The following is a 21,460-nucleotide window of genomic DNA, read 5'->3' as shown; positions in this document are numbered from 1 at the left end:
TTTTTGTTTCAGCTTGTTATTGTTCATGTTAAAGCATCCATAAGCGTCGTTTCCTCACCAGTTTCTTTCAGAAAAACTGCTGACACCAGAGTTGCCATCCATTAATCCATCAGAACATCAGAGTTTGTCAAAATTCTTGTTTGTCAAAAACGATAATCCTGTAGATTAGATTCATTAGATTTTATGTTGGCAGAAAACAAACGCTGAACTCTGTGTAGGTAAATCAATCATTTATTATAATTCACCAAACAATATTGGATTTAGAAAATGAATAAATACATTAACAAATAGCCAGCATTAAGGGGGACGACCAGAGAAATCAAGTACCAAATGAACCAGCCACTTGGTTTACAGCAGCAGAGAAGAAGAACAGGAGAAAACACCAATGAGCATCAGCTACTTTATATTTCAGTAAACTAAAGACAAGCATAAAGACAGAAGCATTTTATTGTTCAAGTATTAAGATTCCCTTCAGTGTCAATGTGACCTGCCTGAAAGGAGGGATAGAGTAATGATGAGGTGGTGTACTGTACACACACACACACACACACACACTGTCCTGATCAACACAACTTACACATGACAGAATCAGCTGAAAGACAAATCCTGCACTTTCAGCTTATTGCTCAGTTACATTCACCTCGGGTTCCTTAACCCTTTATATGACTAGAACAATCGTTGATGTGTAAAGTATAGAGTTTAGATCCACTACAGTAAGCCTACATGTAACACCTAGCACAATCACGGTGAAGACGGTATATGTGATCGGTGGCTATTGATTGTTTCGCTTCTCGGTTTCAAGTAAGACCTGAACTAAGCCGTGATGCTAAGCCCTTCTAATAAGAAGAAGTTTTATTAGCTATAAATGTTTACACAGAATTACAGGACTTTCTAGGCTGAGGATTTCATATCATACAGCGGATCAGTAACTGCAGTGATTTACCTGATGTATTTATTAGGGCTGGTGTCAAAGGAAGCTGCTGTTTAGTGAACAACACACACATCTACGTGCTACGTGTTGGAGTCGTAACACACGACGTAGAGTGACGGCTTTTATTAGGAAAAGTGCCAAAACTCTAAAATATCACAAAGTCAGTTAGAACTCTGTGGTTGTTAGTAACATTTGCTAAATCTGACTTCTGCTAATAATTTGACAGCTAACTGACTTCAGAGTTGCAGAAAAACTTTATACAGAAATTAAGAACATTTTAGAAAGTAGTTATGTGTACGGTTTGGATTTTTTCTCTCTTCATCCCAATACTTTTTTTTGATGTCCTGTATTTTGTGAATGCGGATTTTAAATTGTGCTTTAAACCGTTTAGACGTCTGCTCGACTTACAGGGTGTAGAGTAAGCCTCAGAAATTATTTCAGTGCATTTCCAGATAAATTATCTGTATGTTAAGACAGAAACTTGCTAGCAGTTAGCAGGAAAGGAAGTGCCATCTCTCTCTCTCTCTCTCTCTCTCTCTCTCTCTCTCTCTCTCTCAGGCCACTGCAGGAGAACTGCTCCAGAAACACCAGCGCCTGCGAGACAGGTGCTTGTTGAGGACCACGTCTTCCTTCTCCCTCTCCTTTCTCACACGCTGATAATGATCTTCCTCCTTCAGGTACCAAACCGGAGGCCAGCGATGCTTCTCAAAGTACTCTTGGTTTTCTGCTCACATAACAGGCAGGAAGAAAGAAAAGGAGCGATCAAGGTTAAGAAAGGTGATGCACTAAAATACACACTGATCTCATACACAAAGGTCTCTTGAGGTTGAGGATATTGGAGTAATTACAGGCTGTCATTTAAAGGGAGGAATAAAAGAAAGTTGAGAGATTTTTAATTATAGAAACATTAATGTACCAAAGTAAATGTGCAATTATTAAAGAAACAGTAAAACATGTTTTACTGATAAAAGTGATAAGAGTGACTAATCATACAATAGGCCAAATTCATGATCAGAATTTGTTGCTGATTCTTGGTGCAAAAAAAAAGGTTTACTTTGTTCTGCTAGTTAAAACAGAGCATTACAACATGTGTGAACTCATTATTAAACCTGGTTACGAACACAGGTCTGATAAGCGAGAAACCTGGACTTAAATTAGCTATGAAGCTATGAAGTAACTTAGATTCGCCTGCTACAGTATGTTAGCTTTTAGCCACAGACCACGCATCTACCAGACAAATACGAATAGTTGGCTAGCCAATGGTTGACGTAATGCTAAATGATAAAAAAAAAAAAAAAAAAAAAAAATAGATAAGCCAGAAGGCAGGTTCAGGTAATAAATATGTTGATAGATTTCAGATGCCGTTTGCTAACATTACACTTTATTTAACCCTCCTATTGTCCTCCTATACAAATTAGGAGCGCTGAGTCAACTTGACCTTGTCTGTTTTGACTGCTTATAAAAATGAAGTATATATGATACCTTTTTAGTCTAACTTGTTTCCGACATATTAACATATATTTTGCAAAAAAAAATATATATATATTTGGTATAATAAACCTTATTTATATACAAAAATGGCTAATTTTTTAGTAAAAAAAAAAAAAAACAAAAAACTGAAATTTTGAATTATTTTCACTATAGAGGCACAAAAGTTGATGCACAATTAAAGGCTGTTATATTTCAAGGGCAGGAGATTGTTTTGAAACCATTTTGACGATTTTTAATGTCAGCAAATAATAAAACCTGTTTTTTTACAGGCCAAATTGACTTGAATGCTTATAAATCAAAAATTCTACAATTATTACCATTCTGTGTGTAATATCTATTTTACACTTGTAATATGTATTTTGCGCACCTGATGTCATCTGATCAACCAACAACAGGCTACACACACACACACACACACACACACTTACACAAACACAAAAACATGCCATAATTTCATGTGAATAAAACTCCGTTTTAAGAAGTTTTAAGTCTCCGTTTAAGATTGTCGGTAGAAGAAGAAGAGAAGAGAAGATTTTGCCCCCAGTTGGACAAATGCATCTAACAAGTGTGAAATATTTACAAATGAGTAGCTTTTGTTTCTGGAGGCCTAATGAATTGCTATGCCCAGTGCTTGTGTGTGTGTGTGTGTGTGTGTGTGTGTGTGTGTAGCATCATTTCGGTAGATCATATTTTGCCCTCTGCTAGGCAAAGGTATATCAAAAGTGAGAAATATTTACAAATGTGTAGCTTTTTTTTTCTGGAGGCCTAATGAAATGCAATGCCCAATATGTGTGTGTTTGTGTGTGCATGTGTGTGCATGTGTTTGTATGAGTGTGTGTGCGCGCGTGTGTGTGTGTAATGTTTACAAATGTGTAGCTTTTGTTTTGTCTGGAGGCCAACTGAATTGCAATGCCCAATGCAAAATAGATCATATTTTGCCCTCTGCTAGGTGAAGGCATATCAAAAGAGTGAAATATTTACAAATGTCTGGCTTTTTTTTTCTTTTCTGGAGGCCTAATGAAATGCAATGCCCAATTTGTGTGTGTGTTTGTGTGTGTGCGCGTGCATGTGTGAGTGTGTGTTTTGGGTGCGTGTGTTAGTGGACATTTTATGTGTGCATTTTTGTGTCTGTATGTATGTTCATTGCGCTGAAAAGGGCAAAAGTGTGACCTATTGCCCCACTAAATGTGGCCGAGTCAAAATGACCCAAGCTGTTCAAAAACGCAAAGTATATGTGTTCAGAACAATATATTAATTTTGCTTGCAAAGTACATAATTTGTAACAATCCTGCTAAATTTCAGGCAAATATGTGGAAGGAAACCCAAGTTATGACACATTAAAATCTTCCAACAGGGTCAAAAAGACCCAGGGAAAATAGGAAGGTTAAGATGTTCATATGAATGTCATATTTTGAGACTTCAGACTGAGTTGTTTTCACATTAAACAGGTAGCTGCATTTATTCTATGATTTACACTGGTTTTATTATCACCTTTGTCCTGGAAAGACTTTTCACCTCATCACTGTGAATACAGCTGACACAAAATTATGGTTTTTAGCTAATGTTAGCTAGCTGTATGTCTAATTAAACTGTGAGCCGAGTTAAGACTCATATTGAGAATGTGAGTGTTTTTAGTTTGTTAAGTGAGAAATGCGTTCGACAGCGAGGTGGATGTTAACGCTGTCTGAAGGAGAAGGAACACAAACATGGCTGGAGGCTAGATTGAGATTAGTTTCCTTCAGATCGTATGAGCTTCCCTCAGACAGCGAACCATTTCTACTTGCTGTGTTGGCAGTTTATTTACCCCTGAAACTGTTTATGATTTTACTGCAACTTACATGTCCTACAAATGGTGTTGGATTGAGTTTCACTGCATTACACCAAATGGTAATAAAACAAAACACATCTTGTGAGAAATCAGAGGAAAATGACCAGATTGGTGCCAGGATATAGTAGGTGAAGGATATAGTAACTAAATCATAGAGATGTTCGCATTAAAGTGGATGGTGAATGTATAAATAAATACACACACCATGTATTTTACACACAGCACATTATCATTTTCAGTGTTTCATCGTCCTGACCTTACCTTGTGATTTGGACTTGATCTCTTTGCGATAATTGGCACAGATGTTATTATAGTGAGTGCATATGTGATGCAAACACCAAGCAGTAAGTTGGTTGGCATTATGAAACTGTGAGGAAAAAAGGACAAATGTCAGTGAACATCATATAATAAACACAGCTGATGAGGACGGATCTTATGGAACAGGTAATAAATACCTGAGCAAACTCCAGGTAGTTGAGAACCTCTCCGTCTATGTCTTGGAAATCCCTAGACGCTTTTACCAGCTCACTCACAGCATATTGCTCTGTTGGACAAGGATAGTGTTTTAAATCAGAGCTCAGATTGCTAACCATCTTGGCAAAGCATTAGAAACAGTGTAAATTGACGAGTCTAAATCAGGAAGTTTTGCTGACCGAAGTCTAGGCACCCTTCCACAAAACCTTTGCCTATATGTGAGCATTAGATGACTTTTTCTGTTTTACATGGAGGCTGAAGACATTAACTAGACAACCTACAATCTATGGTCTGTGGAATAGCTCTTTTTTTTCCAGAGCCTTGACATTTCTTGTTGCTAAGCAACACTGAACAGGGGAAGCAAAATGATAGTTTGATCCAAATTTCTACTCTGTGTGTGTGTGTGTGTGTGTATACAAAAGAAAGAAGGAGAAAGAGAGATAGAGAGAGAGAAAGAAAGAGAGAGAGAGAGAGAGAGAGAGAGAGATGAAGGGTGCACCTGTCAGGGCGATGAGGCGGGGAAGGCACAGTCTGTTTGCCAGAGCAATTAATTCCATTGGGTCCAAATCAGCCATGGGTGACAGCTGATTGGTATAAAGATACTCCAACACTGCCTGCATACACACCCTGCTGGTGTTAGGAAAAGAGACCTGGCAACAAAGTGCACACACACACACACACTGAGTACACTCATCTCTTCATGGGTTCAAACACCTTACTCTCAGGGCAGCAGGAACGACATTAGTCTCTACACTACTGTATCACACTAGTGACACTGAGCTCAGTGAGCTCATGTATGAGGAAGATTGCAGATAGCGCTTTCGTCCAAGTGTGTAATGTTACTTGAGTTGCAGTTTGAAAAGATGACGTTATCCTTCACTGTCCCCAGTTAGTGGCTGTTGTATGATAGAGAGCTGGTTAGTGGGTGGAATTTGCTAAGAAAAAATTTTAAGGATAAAATGTTTGGGGAAAAAAAAATCATTCAATATCTAAACTATGCAAGTCCAAGAAACAAGGTATTAAAATTTCATTGTTTCCTTGTCATTGTTACTTTAAGGGAAATCCATCTCTAAAGGCATGATAAAGGGTAACAGAGGTAGTGGTATGAACAATGAAGTGAAACTGGAACTAAACAGCAGGGACTGTGGAAAGGCTCAACATTTTATTACAGTGTAGATCTATTCACTGGTGCTCAGTTCACCAGACCAGACTACATGGCCACCTCAGACTGTTTGCATGGATCTTTCAGCACAGAGACTGACACCAACATGGTTTTTGAATACCTCAAGGTTACTAATGGGCTGAGATGGGCTGCCTACCAAACAGCACTGAGAAGCAGTGCGGCGGGAACCTGATGAAGATAGAGAACGATTAACGCACACTACACAAGGATAAAGATAAGGTACACTCTTTAACTGTACACCAAAACGAGGTGGAATAATAATGTAGGTACATCTAATGTTGTCTGTAAATATGCACAGTGTGTAACAGGCCACTGGACTAATACCCAAATTACAGTTGGTTAGATTTGGTCCTGAAGAGGTTTTTCACAGAGGGATTATGGGAAGCTGAATAGCAATCTTATCCCAGATGGACTACAGTGGGTAACTTTATACTTACACAGTACACTATGTGTAGGTGTACTGCATAAAAATAAGACAAACTAAGCCAAGAGTCTACAAAATAATACTACTTGAAAGCTTAATATGCCAGTTTTCACAGAACAAACCACATAATTAAGATTAAAAAGGGTTTCCTCAGACCTTTTTATTTAGGTTCTCAAAAAAGTTCAACTTGACATCAAAATGGAACTAAAGAACAGTATAAAGATGAGGAATCTGTGTGTTGCTCATTTATTAATGATTTAATTGCTCACATATCAGCCTATGACTTTCACAGTGATGTTACTCTGGGAATACCAAAGCTCAGAAGATGTCCTTCTCACAGTGGAGTCAAACGCGAGCTGACCTCAGACTAGTGGGGTTATGGTTTAATAAGTTCATGGTTTAATATTGTGATAAAAACAAACAAAAATTATCATGGCATCATTGGACCCAGTGCAAATGAAACAAAAAAATATATTAGAAAATCTTTGTATATAAGCGATTTACAAATAACAAACAGAAAAAAATTTTTGTTTAGATTATCTTCATAATATCTTACACTGTCAATATCAAATCTATATTTCATGACAGTGTACATTTTTCTTCATGTTCTGTGCATTTGATGGCTGTTTTGACTGCTGAAGTTATAAAGTAGTGGATGACAAAGCCTTAGGGTTTTCAGTGCAGTCCACGTCCCAGTGCACATAAAAGGAGGCTGCTGTGGTATGATTTAATGTGAAATCAGCGAGAGGAGGTTGCAAGATTTTCGGACAGTCGTAGCCAGAAATGTTACAAACAGTATGTGTATAAGGGTAAAAGATGGAAATGTCTATAACAATCCAATCATAATTAAATGGACAACCCAGCAGCACATAGTTATAAATGATATGTTCACACACACACACACACACACACACACACACACACACACACACACACACACACACACACAAAATGTAGAATGACTTGTATAATCTAAATGTGCAATATTTACTCAGTGTAAGTAGGACAGAGTCTAAAATAATGATGTCCCAATTGTAAACTGGTATGTTGACCCAGCACAGCAACAAGCAGCAAAAAATACTAGGCCAGCCTTCAAGTTCAGTATATTCTAAAAGCAGAGAAGCTCTGTATGTGCTTCGATGCCTGGTTACAGCTGTAACAAAGAAAACCAAAAGTGAAACAGCTGGCAGTCCAACGAGCATTGGTTTAAGGCTCACCTCATTATTTGCACTCTCTATGAACGAGCCTCCGAACAGAGCAGCCATCCAATCACAGCTGGAGATCAGCAACGGCTTATGGGCATTGATGGTGCCATCATCCAACCTAAACACCACGTCTTCCAGAATTGCAAAAGAAGACCATGAGCAAAAGATCTTGACAACCAAATGATTATTATAAAATTATAATTATGCATGAATCGGGATGTTTCAGCACAGTCAGCAGGTATTCTGTTTCTTATTCATTAATCTGTATTTAAATCATGCCTTTTACCTGTGAAGCTGCTCTTGGAAAGACATTCCTTAATCCTGTTGGCTTTTCTCACATGAAACGCTTTTGTGATTTCCTTATTCATGAAGCCTTCTTTGTTCATGATATTCTCAACCATCATTCTTAGGTCAAAAACTTCTAGGATCTCAGCAATCTGAGCGATCTTCATCAAGTCCATCTCCTTTTCATTCAGTTCTCCGGTGTACAGGAACCGCAGTACTGCTTTGAATGGAACCAGCTGGAAGGAGTTGTCCATCTTCACCACAGTCATGACAGCTGCTGTTCCTGTTACTGGATTAACCACGGATTCTTTGTGGATGCTTTGAAAAGCCTTGCACCAAATTGCCAAGGACAGCTTATTGTGGTTGTGCTTGGCATTAAAGTTCCTTACCTTCAGAGTTCCATCACTCTTGGAAGCCCGTAGGGAACTAGGTGAGAGGTTAGAAAGCACAGCCATGGCTTCTTCTGTGTCCAGACTGAGAGTTCGCATCAGGTGGTCTCGCCTGTGAAGCTCTGTTACAACCATGCGCTGGGACTCTTCAGAGATGTCCATCTGGAACAGGTCATAGAACTTGGAGGATGAGGTAGATAGGTAGATCTTGTGGGCAAAAACATTGAAGTGTTCTTGAACAATGAACATAACATCAGCACAGAGAGGGTTCTCCAGCAGTTTCCTGGGGCCATCCTGATTTTTGCGGGGACATTCTGGGAGCTTGATCAGTGGTGGAGGAGCTTTTGGTGGGAGAAATGGTGCCTGCAAGAGGGGCTTCTGGACCTTTCGTAGATGGGACTTCCAGAACTGAAGGTGGCGCCTAGAGATGAGAGCAGCTCGGATAGCATTGTCAAAGATGTCTTTAACGCCAAACTGATCAAACACACTTGTCTCATAGTATGGAATCCCCAACTCCTTTGCTACTTCCCGTCCTCTCTCTGGGGGCAAAATATCTCCTGGTTTTATAGGCCTGTTTTGAGACATGAGATAATGATGCAATAGCGTTTGGTAAGTCAAACATCTCTTGTTGGATACAGCTGCTTCACCTCATTAAGAAAAACAACAAATCATATGTGACACAAAATATAAGGAATATAAATAATCCTATACAAAGAATCTTACAAGTTAATACATAAGCAAATACCTTGCTAATGGCCGTCGAGCTCGGTTGACAGCCTCCAAGTCTGCATAGCGTAGGTCAAGTTGACACCCAACTAGAATAACAGGCGTACGTGGGCAGAAGTGTTTGATCTCCAGGTACCACATGGTCTTTACGTGGTAGAGGGAGTTGGGGTTGGCGATGGAAAAGCACAGAACCACCACATCAGACCTTAAAAATAAAAAAATTAGCTCTAGCAACTGCTCAACCATAAATATCTGTCTTACTAACAAAGGGCAATACATCACTTTACAAGGCATGCTAACAGATGTGCAGCAAAGTATGCTGTACATGAAAGGTACCAAGCGGTATCTGTAGCAAAACCACAGTCCTGAAATGTTTGTTTGGCATGCAGAGGAAAAAGGACCTGCCTGCAGGCTCGGTACAGGCTTGACAATGACCTTCGGACAGGATGGGGAAAGGTTGCTTTAGTTGACACCCACGTCCTTCAAGACGTCTTGTCTTATGCAGCAATGCTTCAGCAACAACTTCGGCAATGCTTTTTTTTGCGGGACGCTTCAATAAGGACCAATTAGATCATGGGAAACAAAATGACAAACAAAAAAGAAAACCAAGAAGGAGGACATGCAGACATATTGACACGTGGCTGGCATACCTTCTCGGAGTGAGGTTAGTACACTGTCTACGCTGACAGGAGGAACACCGGCAACCACACAAGAACAGTGAACAATGTATGATCACCCCTTCGTCATCGTCCACCAAAGGAATTGCGTAGCACTCGCTGACAGGGCAAGCGATGGACGCAGCTATCACACCACACAGTCAAACTGGAAATGCAGAAAGTTATAAAGAAGCCAGTGGACTTGCAGTGGACTTTACAGCGTCTTGCTTATGATCAGACTCGTATTAAGGTCCTAGGTGCCCTATGAACAAAAACAGGCACAGAACAATGCTCTGTACTAGTCGTCGGCCCTGGCAAAATAGTTGTTAGTTAATTATTAGTTTTCTCCTCATTTGTACCAAACCAGTCAGTACTGTCTATCATGAATGTGTGAACCTTTCGTCACAAAGTATGTCGTTTGCAGCAGATCTACAGCCCTGTAAAATAACAGTACTATAAAAACAGATATCCTGTAGTAAGGTTTTTTATCTAGGGCTGTTTCCACTAAAAAAACTATTATACATCAGAGGATGTGATCAGGAATGAGCTCTATATGTGAATGTTATGGGATATTACACAGCTCACATAACAGCAGCTAAGCTAAAAAAACCTTTATAGGAAGTTAATGGGGAAGAGAAACAGCTTGTCTGACCAAAAGAAAAGCTGATAATCTATCAACTCTGCATTGCACACTACTGTGTCGATCTTGGACACTGTATAGTCTCTATTGACCTTCTTCGGCCAAACCCCATGACAAAACCCTAAATGAACTTCCATCCAGTACTTTGCACATATTAACACACAACCGGCTGACCAAGTAATATACAAATCCAAATAAATATATAAACAGCAGTTTTGAAAATATTGGTCATTACATACAAGGTCATAATTTTTTTATAACCTTATCTGTATTTCTAAAATCTGTATTTCTCGATTTTCTTTTTAATAGTGAACTACATTCACCTCTGGATTACATCCCAGTTTCTTACTCATTTTTAATTCAGCTGCAAACCAATCAGCATTCAGAACATGCTTTCTTTCTTTTCATTTCTCATTGCAAGTAATGGCAAGGGGACATTCAGGGGAAAATGATCCCTAACTAAATATCTGTCAGCTCTGAATGATATATGTCAGCATCCAGAAATACTAAACTGCACGTCTTTGAAAGTCCACAGTTCCGGTCTTAATTCCATAAATAAGGATAAAGGAGGTTGAGGTCCAGCGATCACCCAGAAGCTGCCCTCTGGGTTTATCACCCCAGCACTTGTTTTATTTTTAGGTTCCAGTGAAGCAGGAAGAGGATATACGGCGCCACAGAGTGGAAATGTAATTCTGTTGAGAGGACAACTGGCCCAAGGACAGGGAGCGCAGCATGGTGCAGCCAGGCCACTGCATCCACGTATGCACTTGGGTGTGAATTTGCTGAACGATGCACCAAATCAAGGAGGAAGCGTTTTCAAATTTTCTCTCAGTCAACAGACTTATACTTCAAGCAGCGTGACTGCTGTTGTCCTGTTTTCTTATGAGAGTTTGCAACTGTCAGAAGCAAGAAAGTCTCTCCAGTCAGCATGCACTCAAACCGTCAAGCACCATCTGCCACACACTCGCAACAAACACAAAAGAGCTTTTGCTGGAACATATCAATATAACACTTGTTCCCTAAATAGGATAAGTATTTTTTACAGCTGTTGTCAAGAGGCATATTGACTCATTTTTAACATTCTCCCAATAAAAGGAAAATGATATGAAGCAATATATTCCACCTTAATATGGAATATATAAAGCTCAGAACTTCTTAGATAGGTCCACAATCTCGTGTCATTTTTTGATTTATTTTTTCTCCAAATTACAAGATTACAAGTGTTCAGTATTTACAGTATATGCACTTTACTTAAAAGTGGCTTCAATTAGAGGTTCATCAGTGATTCATCACACAAGTAATGCAGATTCAATATGAAGTGCTAGGATTCATTCAGGATTCAGGATTATACCAATATGAAAAGGTGTTAAAAATGCCAAAAAAATTAAATAAAATACATCAGAACAGTGAAAGTGATGGAAAAAGAAACCTTAAGGCCATAGGAGTTAAATTAAAGTTCTATAAAGTGTGATGAATTCATGAGATTTGTCATATTTAGATCTGTTTACATGAAACGTTTCAGTTTTCCGTCTGTGTTTTGAATAAATCTCGAAAAGGATCTGATTACAGGATGCTGCTACAATTTTAGTGGAGCTCTGATATTTAACGGAAAAATTGATCAATAGTCGTGGCTGTGTCTTCAGAATAAATCTGATTTAACTTCCACTTTTGTCTGTTTGCTTTTAGAAACACTGTGGATATGGTTTCATATTGTTCAAATTCAAACTAGCCTTACCTGCCATAGGCAAAGCGCCTGTCCTTGTGGTGGTCTCCAAAGGTGTCCCACAGCCTGAGAGACACACTGACATCATCCACCACATCTCTGGAGCGCTCCAATACCTGTGAACAGAGATTTCCAGCATGGCAGCCCGAGTTTGTGCAAGTTCATCATATATAAAACCAAGTTGTTCTATTCTCCTACACTTGTCTGATATCTTTGTTTAGTGATCATAGAAGTTAAAGAGATTTACCTCTTGGCAGACTCGGTATTGATCAATAGCCCAGACTGTAGGGACATGCGTGGCCAGCAGCTGGTATTGCGTCAGAGTGGTATTACAGGCTCGGGCACAGATAAGGCGAGTTTTCCCTACTGCATTGTCTCCCACCACAACACACTTTATAGTTTCAACGTTGGGCCTTTCATAGTCCATTCTGCACCCCAGTGTCCTGTAAAGGAAAAGGGTTTGATATTCAGCCACAGAAGGTTATGTTAAGGGACAGGGAACAAAGAACATATCAATCAGTTCACTGCTTTCTGTATATATGAGCCACAAAGATCATTGATTTTAGCTCAGAGTCACTGAAAATGTAATACAGGACTTTTCATACACCCTAAATAGTCCCCCTGTATCTTGTTCCTGCTGAGCTGAACAATTCAAAATGTTCCTTCTTAGTCTTTCTATGGTACGAGGATATTCTTAACATTCAGACTATGACAAACTATGAGCTAGTTAGAATAATGAGTGTTTTTTTTTTTTAAAGAGTCTTATCACTGATAAATACTCCTGAGTGACGTTTATCTAAAAAGTATATTAGATTACACAGTCAACAGGGTTCTTAAATAGGTTATCATTAGAATGATGGATTTACCTGCCAGCTCTTAATGTGTATTACACGCTATACTAGTTTACACAATTTCATAAGAATATTTAGAGCATAAGTGTCTGTGTGTTTTTGATAAAATGATCATCATAGCATCATGTAAGAGTTACGTATATAAGGCATCAACGTAGCCTTATTACAAAGAGATTATCCTTTTCTAGTCATTAATCATGACATCACTGTAGATCTGATCTGATTATTCAGCATGACACTGCATTATTGACACTAATCATTGTAGTCAATAGACACAACAGAGTAAAGTGCAGAATCATGTCCCAGATTAAATATGTTGTTTAGACACTAACAACATAACTGTGTGTGTGCGCGTGCGTGTGTGTGTGCGCACATGTGTGTGTGTGTTGGATATTCTCCACAATACTTTTGATACTGCCATCAGACACAAATGGTTCCTCATGGGTTCTTCTCCTGATTCTTATAAAGAACCTTTATTTAAGTGTAAACTGTGGGACCAAACGTCAGAGAGCACAAATGAAAATACTTCAACTTTGTGTTCTGTTCTGATTCAATGCAGCACTTTTAATTACAAATTCTACATCTTGAAATCTTCGAAATATTTACATGAATTATTATTTGGAATAAAACATTTTTGTTTAATGACTGGAGGAGTCAACAAGAAAAACCCTAAGATCTATTTTTAGTGTTCCTTCAGTAGATATTAGGAATGAGGAAAATCAGACTGTTTCATCCATACATCCATTTTCTGAACTGTTCATACTACACGTGGTTGCAGGGAACCTGGCATCGATCCCAGTGCACAAGGCATGGGATGCCAACTGATCACAGGGCACAATCACACACCTACTCACACAGTGAGGACAATCACAATACCATGCATGGTGGAGGAAACCAGAATACCCAGAGGAAAGAACATGCTGTTTATTTTTTTATTTTAATTTTCAATGAAAAAATACTACCAGATTTTCATTATGGAATCTGATCTCCTGGGACGTTCATGCACTCTAGAAATGCAAAATCATTAAACACACCTGAGTGAGATTTTACAGCTTGATGTGAACATTAGCTCTTGATGTTTAACTGTATGATTTTATGGATTGCACTGTTGCCACATGATTAGGAGAGTGAGTAAACATACATACTGTAGGTTCCTATTAGAAGGTCCAGTGAGTGTATACAGAAGTTCTTCAGAGCTTTGTGACAGCACAGACCTCCTGATCAATGCTGTGGTGAAATCTATTGACCAGCACAAACAAACCTGCTGATGATGATGATAACCACTGATGCAACAGAAATGCAGACGTCTTTCTGACACTTTAAACTCTAAATAAATAGATTTGTTTGCACAGGATTTTTCCTGATGCCTAATGTGCATGTTCACCCAGAAATGCATGTATGCCTCTGTAGACAAATCTTTATTGAATACACTGCGACAGACCATTAATGCACGCATCCCAACTTTTAACTGAACACACTGAAACTTAACCAGTGTCTTGAGATCTGCTTGCATTCATGAGGTGACTGATTGAGGTGCTGATGTTTCTGTCACTGACCTACACCAGCAATAACAGTATTGTTCTGAAACCTTTCTATTAGTAATATGAAGCGGCCTTACGGATGGACATTAAACATGTAAGTTAATATGCGATTTGGAAACAGACCCGAGGAAAACCTACTGTTCATTTCTGCACAACAACAGCCACATATGACTGAAACACATTGGAAGACATTACACCAGGTAGGCAATGTGCTGTAGTAGCAGTACAAAGAAGGATCAGGTCAGTGGACAGATAAGTGGACAGGTAAGTGCACAGGATATTTCACAGGTAAGTGCGCAGGTAGGTGCACAGGTTACTGCACAGGTTACTGCACAGGTTAGTGTGCAGCTTATTTCACAGGTAAGTGCACAGGTTATTTCACAGGTAAGTGCACAGGTTATTTCACAGGTAAGTACACAGGTTATTTCACAGGTAAGTGCGCAGGTTAATGCACAGGTTAGTGTGCAGCTTATTTCACAGGTAAGTGCACAGGTAAGTGCACAGATTATTTCACAGGTTATTTCACAGGTAAGTGTACAGGTAAGTGCACAGGTTACTTCACAGGATATTTCACAGGTAAGTGCACAGGTTATTTCACAGGTAAGTGCACAGGATATTTCACAGGTAAGTGTGCTGGTAGGTGCACAGGTTAATGCACAGGTTAGTGTGCAGCTTATTTCACAGGTTAGTGTGCATGTTACTTCACAGGTAAGTGCACAGGATATTTCACAGGTAAGTGCACAGGTAAGTGCACAGGTTACTGCACAGGTTAGTGTGCAGCTTATTTCACAGGTAAGTGTACAGGTTATTTCACAGGTAAGTACACAGGTTATTTCACAGGTAAGTGCACTGGTTATTTCACAGGTAAGTGCGCAGGTTAATGCACAGGTTAGTGTGCAGCTTATTTCACAGGTAAGTGCACAGGTAAGTGCACAGATTATTTCACAGGTAAGTGTACAGGTAAGTGCACAGGTTACTTCACAGGATATTTCACAGGTAAGTGCACAGGTTATTTCACAGGTAAGTGCACAGGTTATTTCACAGGTAAGTGCACAGATTATTTCACAGGTAAGTGCGCAGGTAAGTGCACAGGTTACTTCACAGGTTATTTCACAGGTAAGTACACAGGTTACTTCACAGGTTATTTCACAGGTAAGTGCACAGGTTATTTCACAGGTACATGCACAGATTATTTCACAGGTAAGTGCGCAGGTAAGTGCACAGGTTACTTCACAGGTTATTTCACAGGTAAGTGTACAGGTAAGTGCACAGGTTATTTCACAGGTAAGTGCACAGGTCATTTCACAGGTAAGTGCACAGGTTATTTCACAGGTAAGTGCACAGGTCATTTCACAGGTAAGTGCACAGGTCATTTCACAGGTAAGTGTACAGGTAAGTGTACAGGTAATTGTACAGGTTATTTCACAGGTAAGTGTACAGGTTATTTCACAGGTACATGCACAGTTCATTTCACAGGTAAGTGTATAGGTTATTTCACAGGTAAGCGTACAGGTAGATGCACAGGTTATTTCACAGGTAGGTGCACAGGTTAGTGCACAGGTAAGTAAACAGGTAGATGCACAGGTTATTTCACATATAAACGCACATGTAAGTGCAAGTGCTGGATTGCAGACACATTCATACACACGCACGCACACAAACACACACACGCACGCACGCACGCACGCGCACACACACACACACAAACACACACACACACACACACACACACACACACACACACACACACACACACACACACACACCCCTCCCGGCCTCGCACTTACCGTGTGTTTATGTTGTTCTTGTTGTCTGGACCTGGAGAGATGCTCTAAGGCGACCTGCGCCTGGCTTTCTTTCCCCTTGCAGAATGAACTCCCGGAGTGTTAGCTGTGTAAAAGCAGACAGACCATTTCCCGATCGCCTTAATGATCCCAACTTAAGAACAGATCACTGTTATTCCCTTTGTGCGGAAGCGGTAATGATGCACTTGACTCTCTGTTGGCTGCAGCCTTCACGCGCTCTGACGCTCCATTCACAGCGTTAATAAAGAACCAGCCGCAGCCTCCCTCCCCTCCCCTCCTCGTCCCCTCTCCCCTCCCCCCCGTGACGTCAGCGAGCCGCGTGCTATTTATATCAGGCTGTTTCATTCAGGAAAAACAAACAGAACAACGTTTCATTGGGGAAGAATTACAGGGCTGGTGACTGACTGTGCCATTCAGTCGGCAGTGTAGACACTTTTCTACACGTGTACACCAAAACAATACGGTTTACTTAATTGTTACCATGGCAACAACTACTCATAATAACCACTTTATTAAATCAGCCAGTTTGTAAACAAATCTATGTTTTTCATGCTACATCTGACTAGAACATTAACTACTACAGTGATGCTTTAGGACTTGAATCTAGCCATCTATTGTATGTCAGGAACTGTTATATATCTGATATCTCTCTCAGGGTTCAGTGGATCTGAATATATTAGATAAACTGGGCATGGCACAGGAATACACACACACACACCACACACACACCACACACACACACACACACACACACATACATGCATGCACACACATACTCACACACACATACACATACATACACTCATACACACATACACACTCATACACACACATACACACACACACAAATACACACACATACACTCATACACACTCATACACATATACACACAAATACACACACGTACATACACACAGACACACATATACATACACACAAATACACATACATACACTCATACACACACATGCACACTCATACACACATACATACACACACATGCACACTCATACACACATACACACACACATACACACATATACACAACTAAGGTGTAGCCAGTGCATCTGTTTCATGTGTTTGGGAGGTGGGAGGAAACCAGAGGAAATTCACAAGGGAACATGGAGAACCTCCACAGAAACTCCACAGATAGTAAGCCAAGGTCAGATCAAATCAGATCCAATGTGTTTTCATACCTCATGCCCTGTGTTCTCATCATAACCGCCTGGTTCCGTTAAACCCCGTGTAAGATAAAGAAGCTATTACTGAATGAAAAAGTAACTGCAGTTTCGGGTAATTAGACATTTTTCTTCTGCCGATAGATCCTGAACAAAAGCCTGTTCACCTCATAATCACCTTCAAAAATTAACCCCAACACATGAATTTAAGGTATATACCAGTTTCCAGATAACTGGGATCCTCACTGTTATGAACAGTGTGCTTGGAAGTATAAAAGAAGTTAAATCAGTGCAGCTCGATGCTGCCGGCAAACCACTTCAAAGCCCTTCTAATGCCTGGAAGCCATGAAGGCTCTATGAATCATAAATGAAATGCGTAGTAGGGTCATATTTATAACACAGTCCAATCACTTTGTTTTTCTCAGGCCAAAGCAGAGCTGTGTAGAGTGAATGGATTCTCTGAACAGGATTACTGAGACACTTGACCTGCCAAGGTTTAAATCTCTGTCCGTCTGCCTGCGAATGAGAGAGTGTGTAGTTTGGCAGTAAAAAGGTGACAGTTGTGTGTACAGTGTTTCAGTCTGCATTACTATTCAAATCTTGGTCAAAGGAATTTGAGTGAAAATATCGGAAAAATTTCTTCAGGTGTAAACCAAGGGCAGAGAGTATGAGCTGGTTTAATGAGCACATTTTCAACAGGGGCTTTGGTTCGATAAGATCATATACCTGTCTGTGTGGAACCATGTTCTCTGTGTTCGTGTAGGTTTCTTCAAGGTTTCATCCAACTTCACAAAAAGGTTTTGAAGGAGGATTTAGTGACCATCAGGATCCTAATCAGGATCAGGATGAAGAGGTCCCTGACAATGAATAGTTGAATGAGTGAGGCTTCAGTAGAGTCCATCAGCCCCATTCATGTGCTATGTGACAGACAGGTCATTCTCCAAGTCTTGATCCAGGAGTTAGTCAAGATAATTAAGACTGGCAATGTTAGGAATCCTGCTAAGCTTCTAAAGCTCTTGAGGTGCTGACAGGTCTATCAGGTGAGTGTGTTAAACACATTAGCCTTTAATTACTGTGCGATGTTGTACATATCGACTATTATTACATGCCATAATTAAATACTGAACATGTTCCAGTATTCAAATTCTTTTTTAAATTCAGAATTCTGAAAACAATTTACAAAACAAAACAAAGTATTTTTTTTGTAACCAGATTTTATCATCAAAGTGATCGTACATCATTCACAGATACTGTGTCAAGAAACAAGAGTCCTAATCTGACAGCAAAATGTGTAGAGTTACGTCATAGCAAACTTTTCTGTATCTTAGGCTTGGCAGTGAGCATTACCTGACCGTCCATCACCCAAGGCCAGGTAGATCCAACCTGTTTTTCACTGGGCTCTGGTTAATGCAATTTAGAAAATGCATCATGGCTAATTTGTTATGGGATTCTTAGCCTCCTCAGTCTGTGCCAACATCACCTCCTGCTTCCAACTTCGATTTGTCCAACATTTACAGAAGTGTACATGAAATACTAAAAGGTACACAGCGTAGACACAATGAAATACTTGTATATAAATATTTATAATACTGTAATGATAATTTAAAATGTATGTAATTGAAATTTGAATGATTTTAGTTAAAGCAAATCAGGCAGAATGTAATTTAAGTAATATTGTTGTTTAGACAACTCTAACAGAAAGGTTTCTACTGTTTAATAGAAATAGTTATAGCAAGAGAATTAACATAATTAAGTGATATGTTTAACTTTCATAATCAGAGGTCTTTGATAAGATAAGGGCAAAGATTATAAACCTTTTAAAGCTAATGATGTTTTTTTTGGTTATATTGTAGACGAGCATCAAGGACTCGAGGAAAGCAGATACAGGCTCAGATTTTATATTGATCAAGATGAGATTAGATTCCTAAAAAAAAATCTAACTAAGCAATGTAAGTGGATGGAGTCAGACACACATAACACTCAGCTTGTGTGCCATTTATTCTGAACTGCTCGTATTTATAAATCCCAAATGATAGCTACACCATCTATAAATAGCCCATACAACAGCTCAATTAAGGGCGTTGCACGAGCACGGATGTTGACTGTGTCCATAAAAGCCACGAAAACATCTCAGCTATAAACACAAACCTCTGATGACTCTGAGGAGTAAACAGATGGAAAAGCTGAATTGAGCTTAATCAACCCTGCAAATGGACAAGATCCTGATGTCCCAGTGGCCATGTTTAAAAGATGAAGATTGTTTCTGAGGATTTATCTTCTCTGCCCACTAATTATTGTTCTACACTGCTTGAGCACATACTGTATGTGATGAAGCTTTGAGTTCTACAAGAAAGAGACACCTCTGATATATTTCATGTTTCATAAATCAGGATTATTTAAATGTTTTATAACAACAATCATATTTTATTAAATATTATGATTACTAATATACAATAATGATATAATAGCTATTGGTATTTAAACAATAACAAAATAACTAAATGACAAAATAAATCATAATAATAAAATGTAAAAGATCAAATAATAGTATAATAATGAAATGATGTCGTTACATGCTTTTACAAAATATGATTATTTGTAAGTTTAATAAACTGACCATGACTGATTATACCATATTACCATATAGTGATGATACCAGGAGTAATACTGTCTTTAATACTGTATTAACTGTATTTGACATGATTTGATAACATGATCGTGTTTGATCTTCCTACCGTCTCATTCACATGTTCTTATTCATTTACTGTCTGGTCACTGAGATGACTGAAGACCCTTCAGTCAGAAGAGCCACTAATCACCAGACCTCCCCACAAAGTGCCTTATGGAACCTTACAGCTGTTGTTACTGACCCACCTCGAACATCCTACAGCTCAGAGATTAGCCATGAAGAGGTTCGATTCCTTTTAACTGGTTTTGATGAATGATGCTGACATGTTTTATTATCTTTTAAGATTTCACTATATACAACATAGTGAATATAGTTTATTTATTACATACTGGCACCTTTTCATACAGTAGGGCAGAATGTATACGTTAAAAGAAAGCTAGTAATATAACAACATCACCCCCTGGTGGTTATCACAGGGATGACGGTGATGGTTTAGTGATATTCTACAGAATTTTTACATTTTCACATGAACCAAGAAGAGGCTGATGTGTTCTACATAAACTGTTATGTGTTATTTATAACCTACAATTTATATCCCACATTTCTGTATTTCTGATTTTTTTTAAAAAATGAATGTTGTAGAGTTTTCTAGAAGGGGAATTGTCTATGAACAGCATCAACAGCATTGATAATAATAATAATAATAATAATAATAATAATAATAATAACTAGAACGTACATTTCCTGAAGAAAATGTGAATGGTGCTTCCACATGGCAAAACTCAGAGTCTAGTGCAGACAAGCATGTGACGTCATCTGAATACTCTTGAGGAAGTTCCCCTCATTGTGCTGAGTGTTTTGATATGTCACATGTCCATGTTGTGCTAAATTTTGATTTTCACATGACATCACGTGACATCACGTGATGTGACCAGAATTGATGACACGTGACTTCATCAAATTACACGTGAGGAAGTTCTCCTCATTGCTGTGAGTGTTTTGATATGTCACATGTCCATGTTGTAAAAAGTTTTTTGATTTAGCATATTTTGGGGGCGGGGCTGCGGCACAACCGGAAGGCCAGTCGGTACACCAATTTAAAACTTTGTTCAGAGTATCACCCTAAAGGAGCTGGCCGAGTTTGGTGTAGATAGTTCAAAAGCTTGCCGAGTTATAAACCTCCAAAGTTTATAATGGGAGTCTATGGGAAAAAAGGCCACTTTGAGACCCGGTACCGGAAGTACCGGTACTCGGATCGCTTATAAAAGCACACCTCTCCTCAATGAGCCGGTCGATTTGACACGTCATTCATGGGTCTAGGACAAAAGCTGCGGGACAAGTTACGTGCCGAAGTTTTGTCCGGCACAATAGTAATAATGTTGCTTTGCAAGCACCATTAATAATAGTTTGTACTGTAGCTACACAGTCAGTACTGCAGCTGTACATTCAGCACTGTTGAGGTAAAGGCAAATTTTGTTGTGTCTTTATGCTACTCAGAGA

General features: G+C 39.1%; 1 protein-coding gene across 2 annotated transcripts; it reads right to left on the bottom strand.

Moving 5' to 3' along the window:
- Window positions 1–259: 259 nt before the first annotated feature.
- On the bottom strand, window positions 260–16,269 carry rhobtb1 (Rho related BTB domain containing 1). Of its 2 annotated transcripts, XM_060891543.1 has the most exons (11): window positions 16,135–16,263; window positions 13,952–14,045; window positions 12,203–12,398; window positions 11,968–12,071; window positions 8,956–9,141; window positions 7,823–8,781; window positions 7,549–7,667; window positions 5,224–5,374; window positions 4,706–4,794; window positions 4,512–4,617; window positions 260–1,655 (listed from the first exon to the last, which is right to left on the bottom strand). In XM_060891543.1, the coding sequence occupies exons 3-11, from the start codon at window positions 12,380–12,382 to the stop codon at window positions 1,486–1,488; spliced, it is 2,064 nt and encodes a 687-aa protein (XP_060747526.1). In that variant the 5' UTR covers window positions 12,383–12,398; window positions 13,952–14,045; window positions 16,135–16,263; the 3' UTR covers window positions 260–1,485. The 2 variants fall into 2 exon arrangements, with proteins under 2 accessions (XP_060747526.1, XP_060747532.1); XM_060891549.1 differs by lacking the exon at window positions 13,952–14,045 and having other exon boundaries at window positions 16,135–16,269.
- Between the last annotated feature and the right edge of the window lie 5,191 nt (window positions 16,270–21,460).

Source organism: Tachysurus vachellii, chromosome 2 (assembly GCF_030014155.1).
Source record: "Tachysurus vachellii isolate PV-2020 chromosome 2, HZAU_Pvac_v1, whole genome shotgun sequence".
In the NCBI taxonomy this organism is placed as follows: Eukaryota; Metazoa; Chordata; class Actinopteri; order Siluriformes; family Bagridae; genus Tachysurus; species Tachysurus vachellii.
The sequence above is the reverse complement of the archived record's forward strand: the minus strand, read 5'-3'. Positions and strand labels throughout refer to the sequence as shown.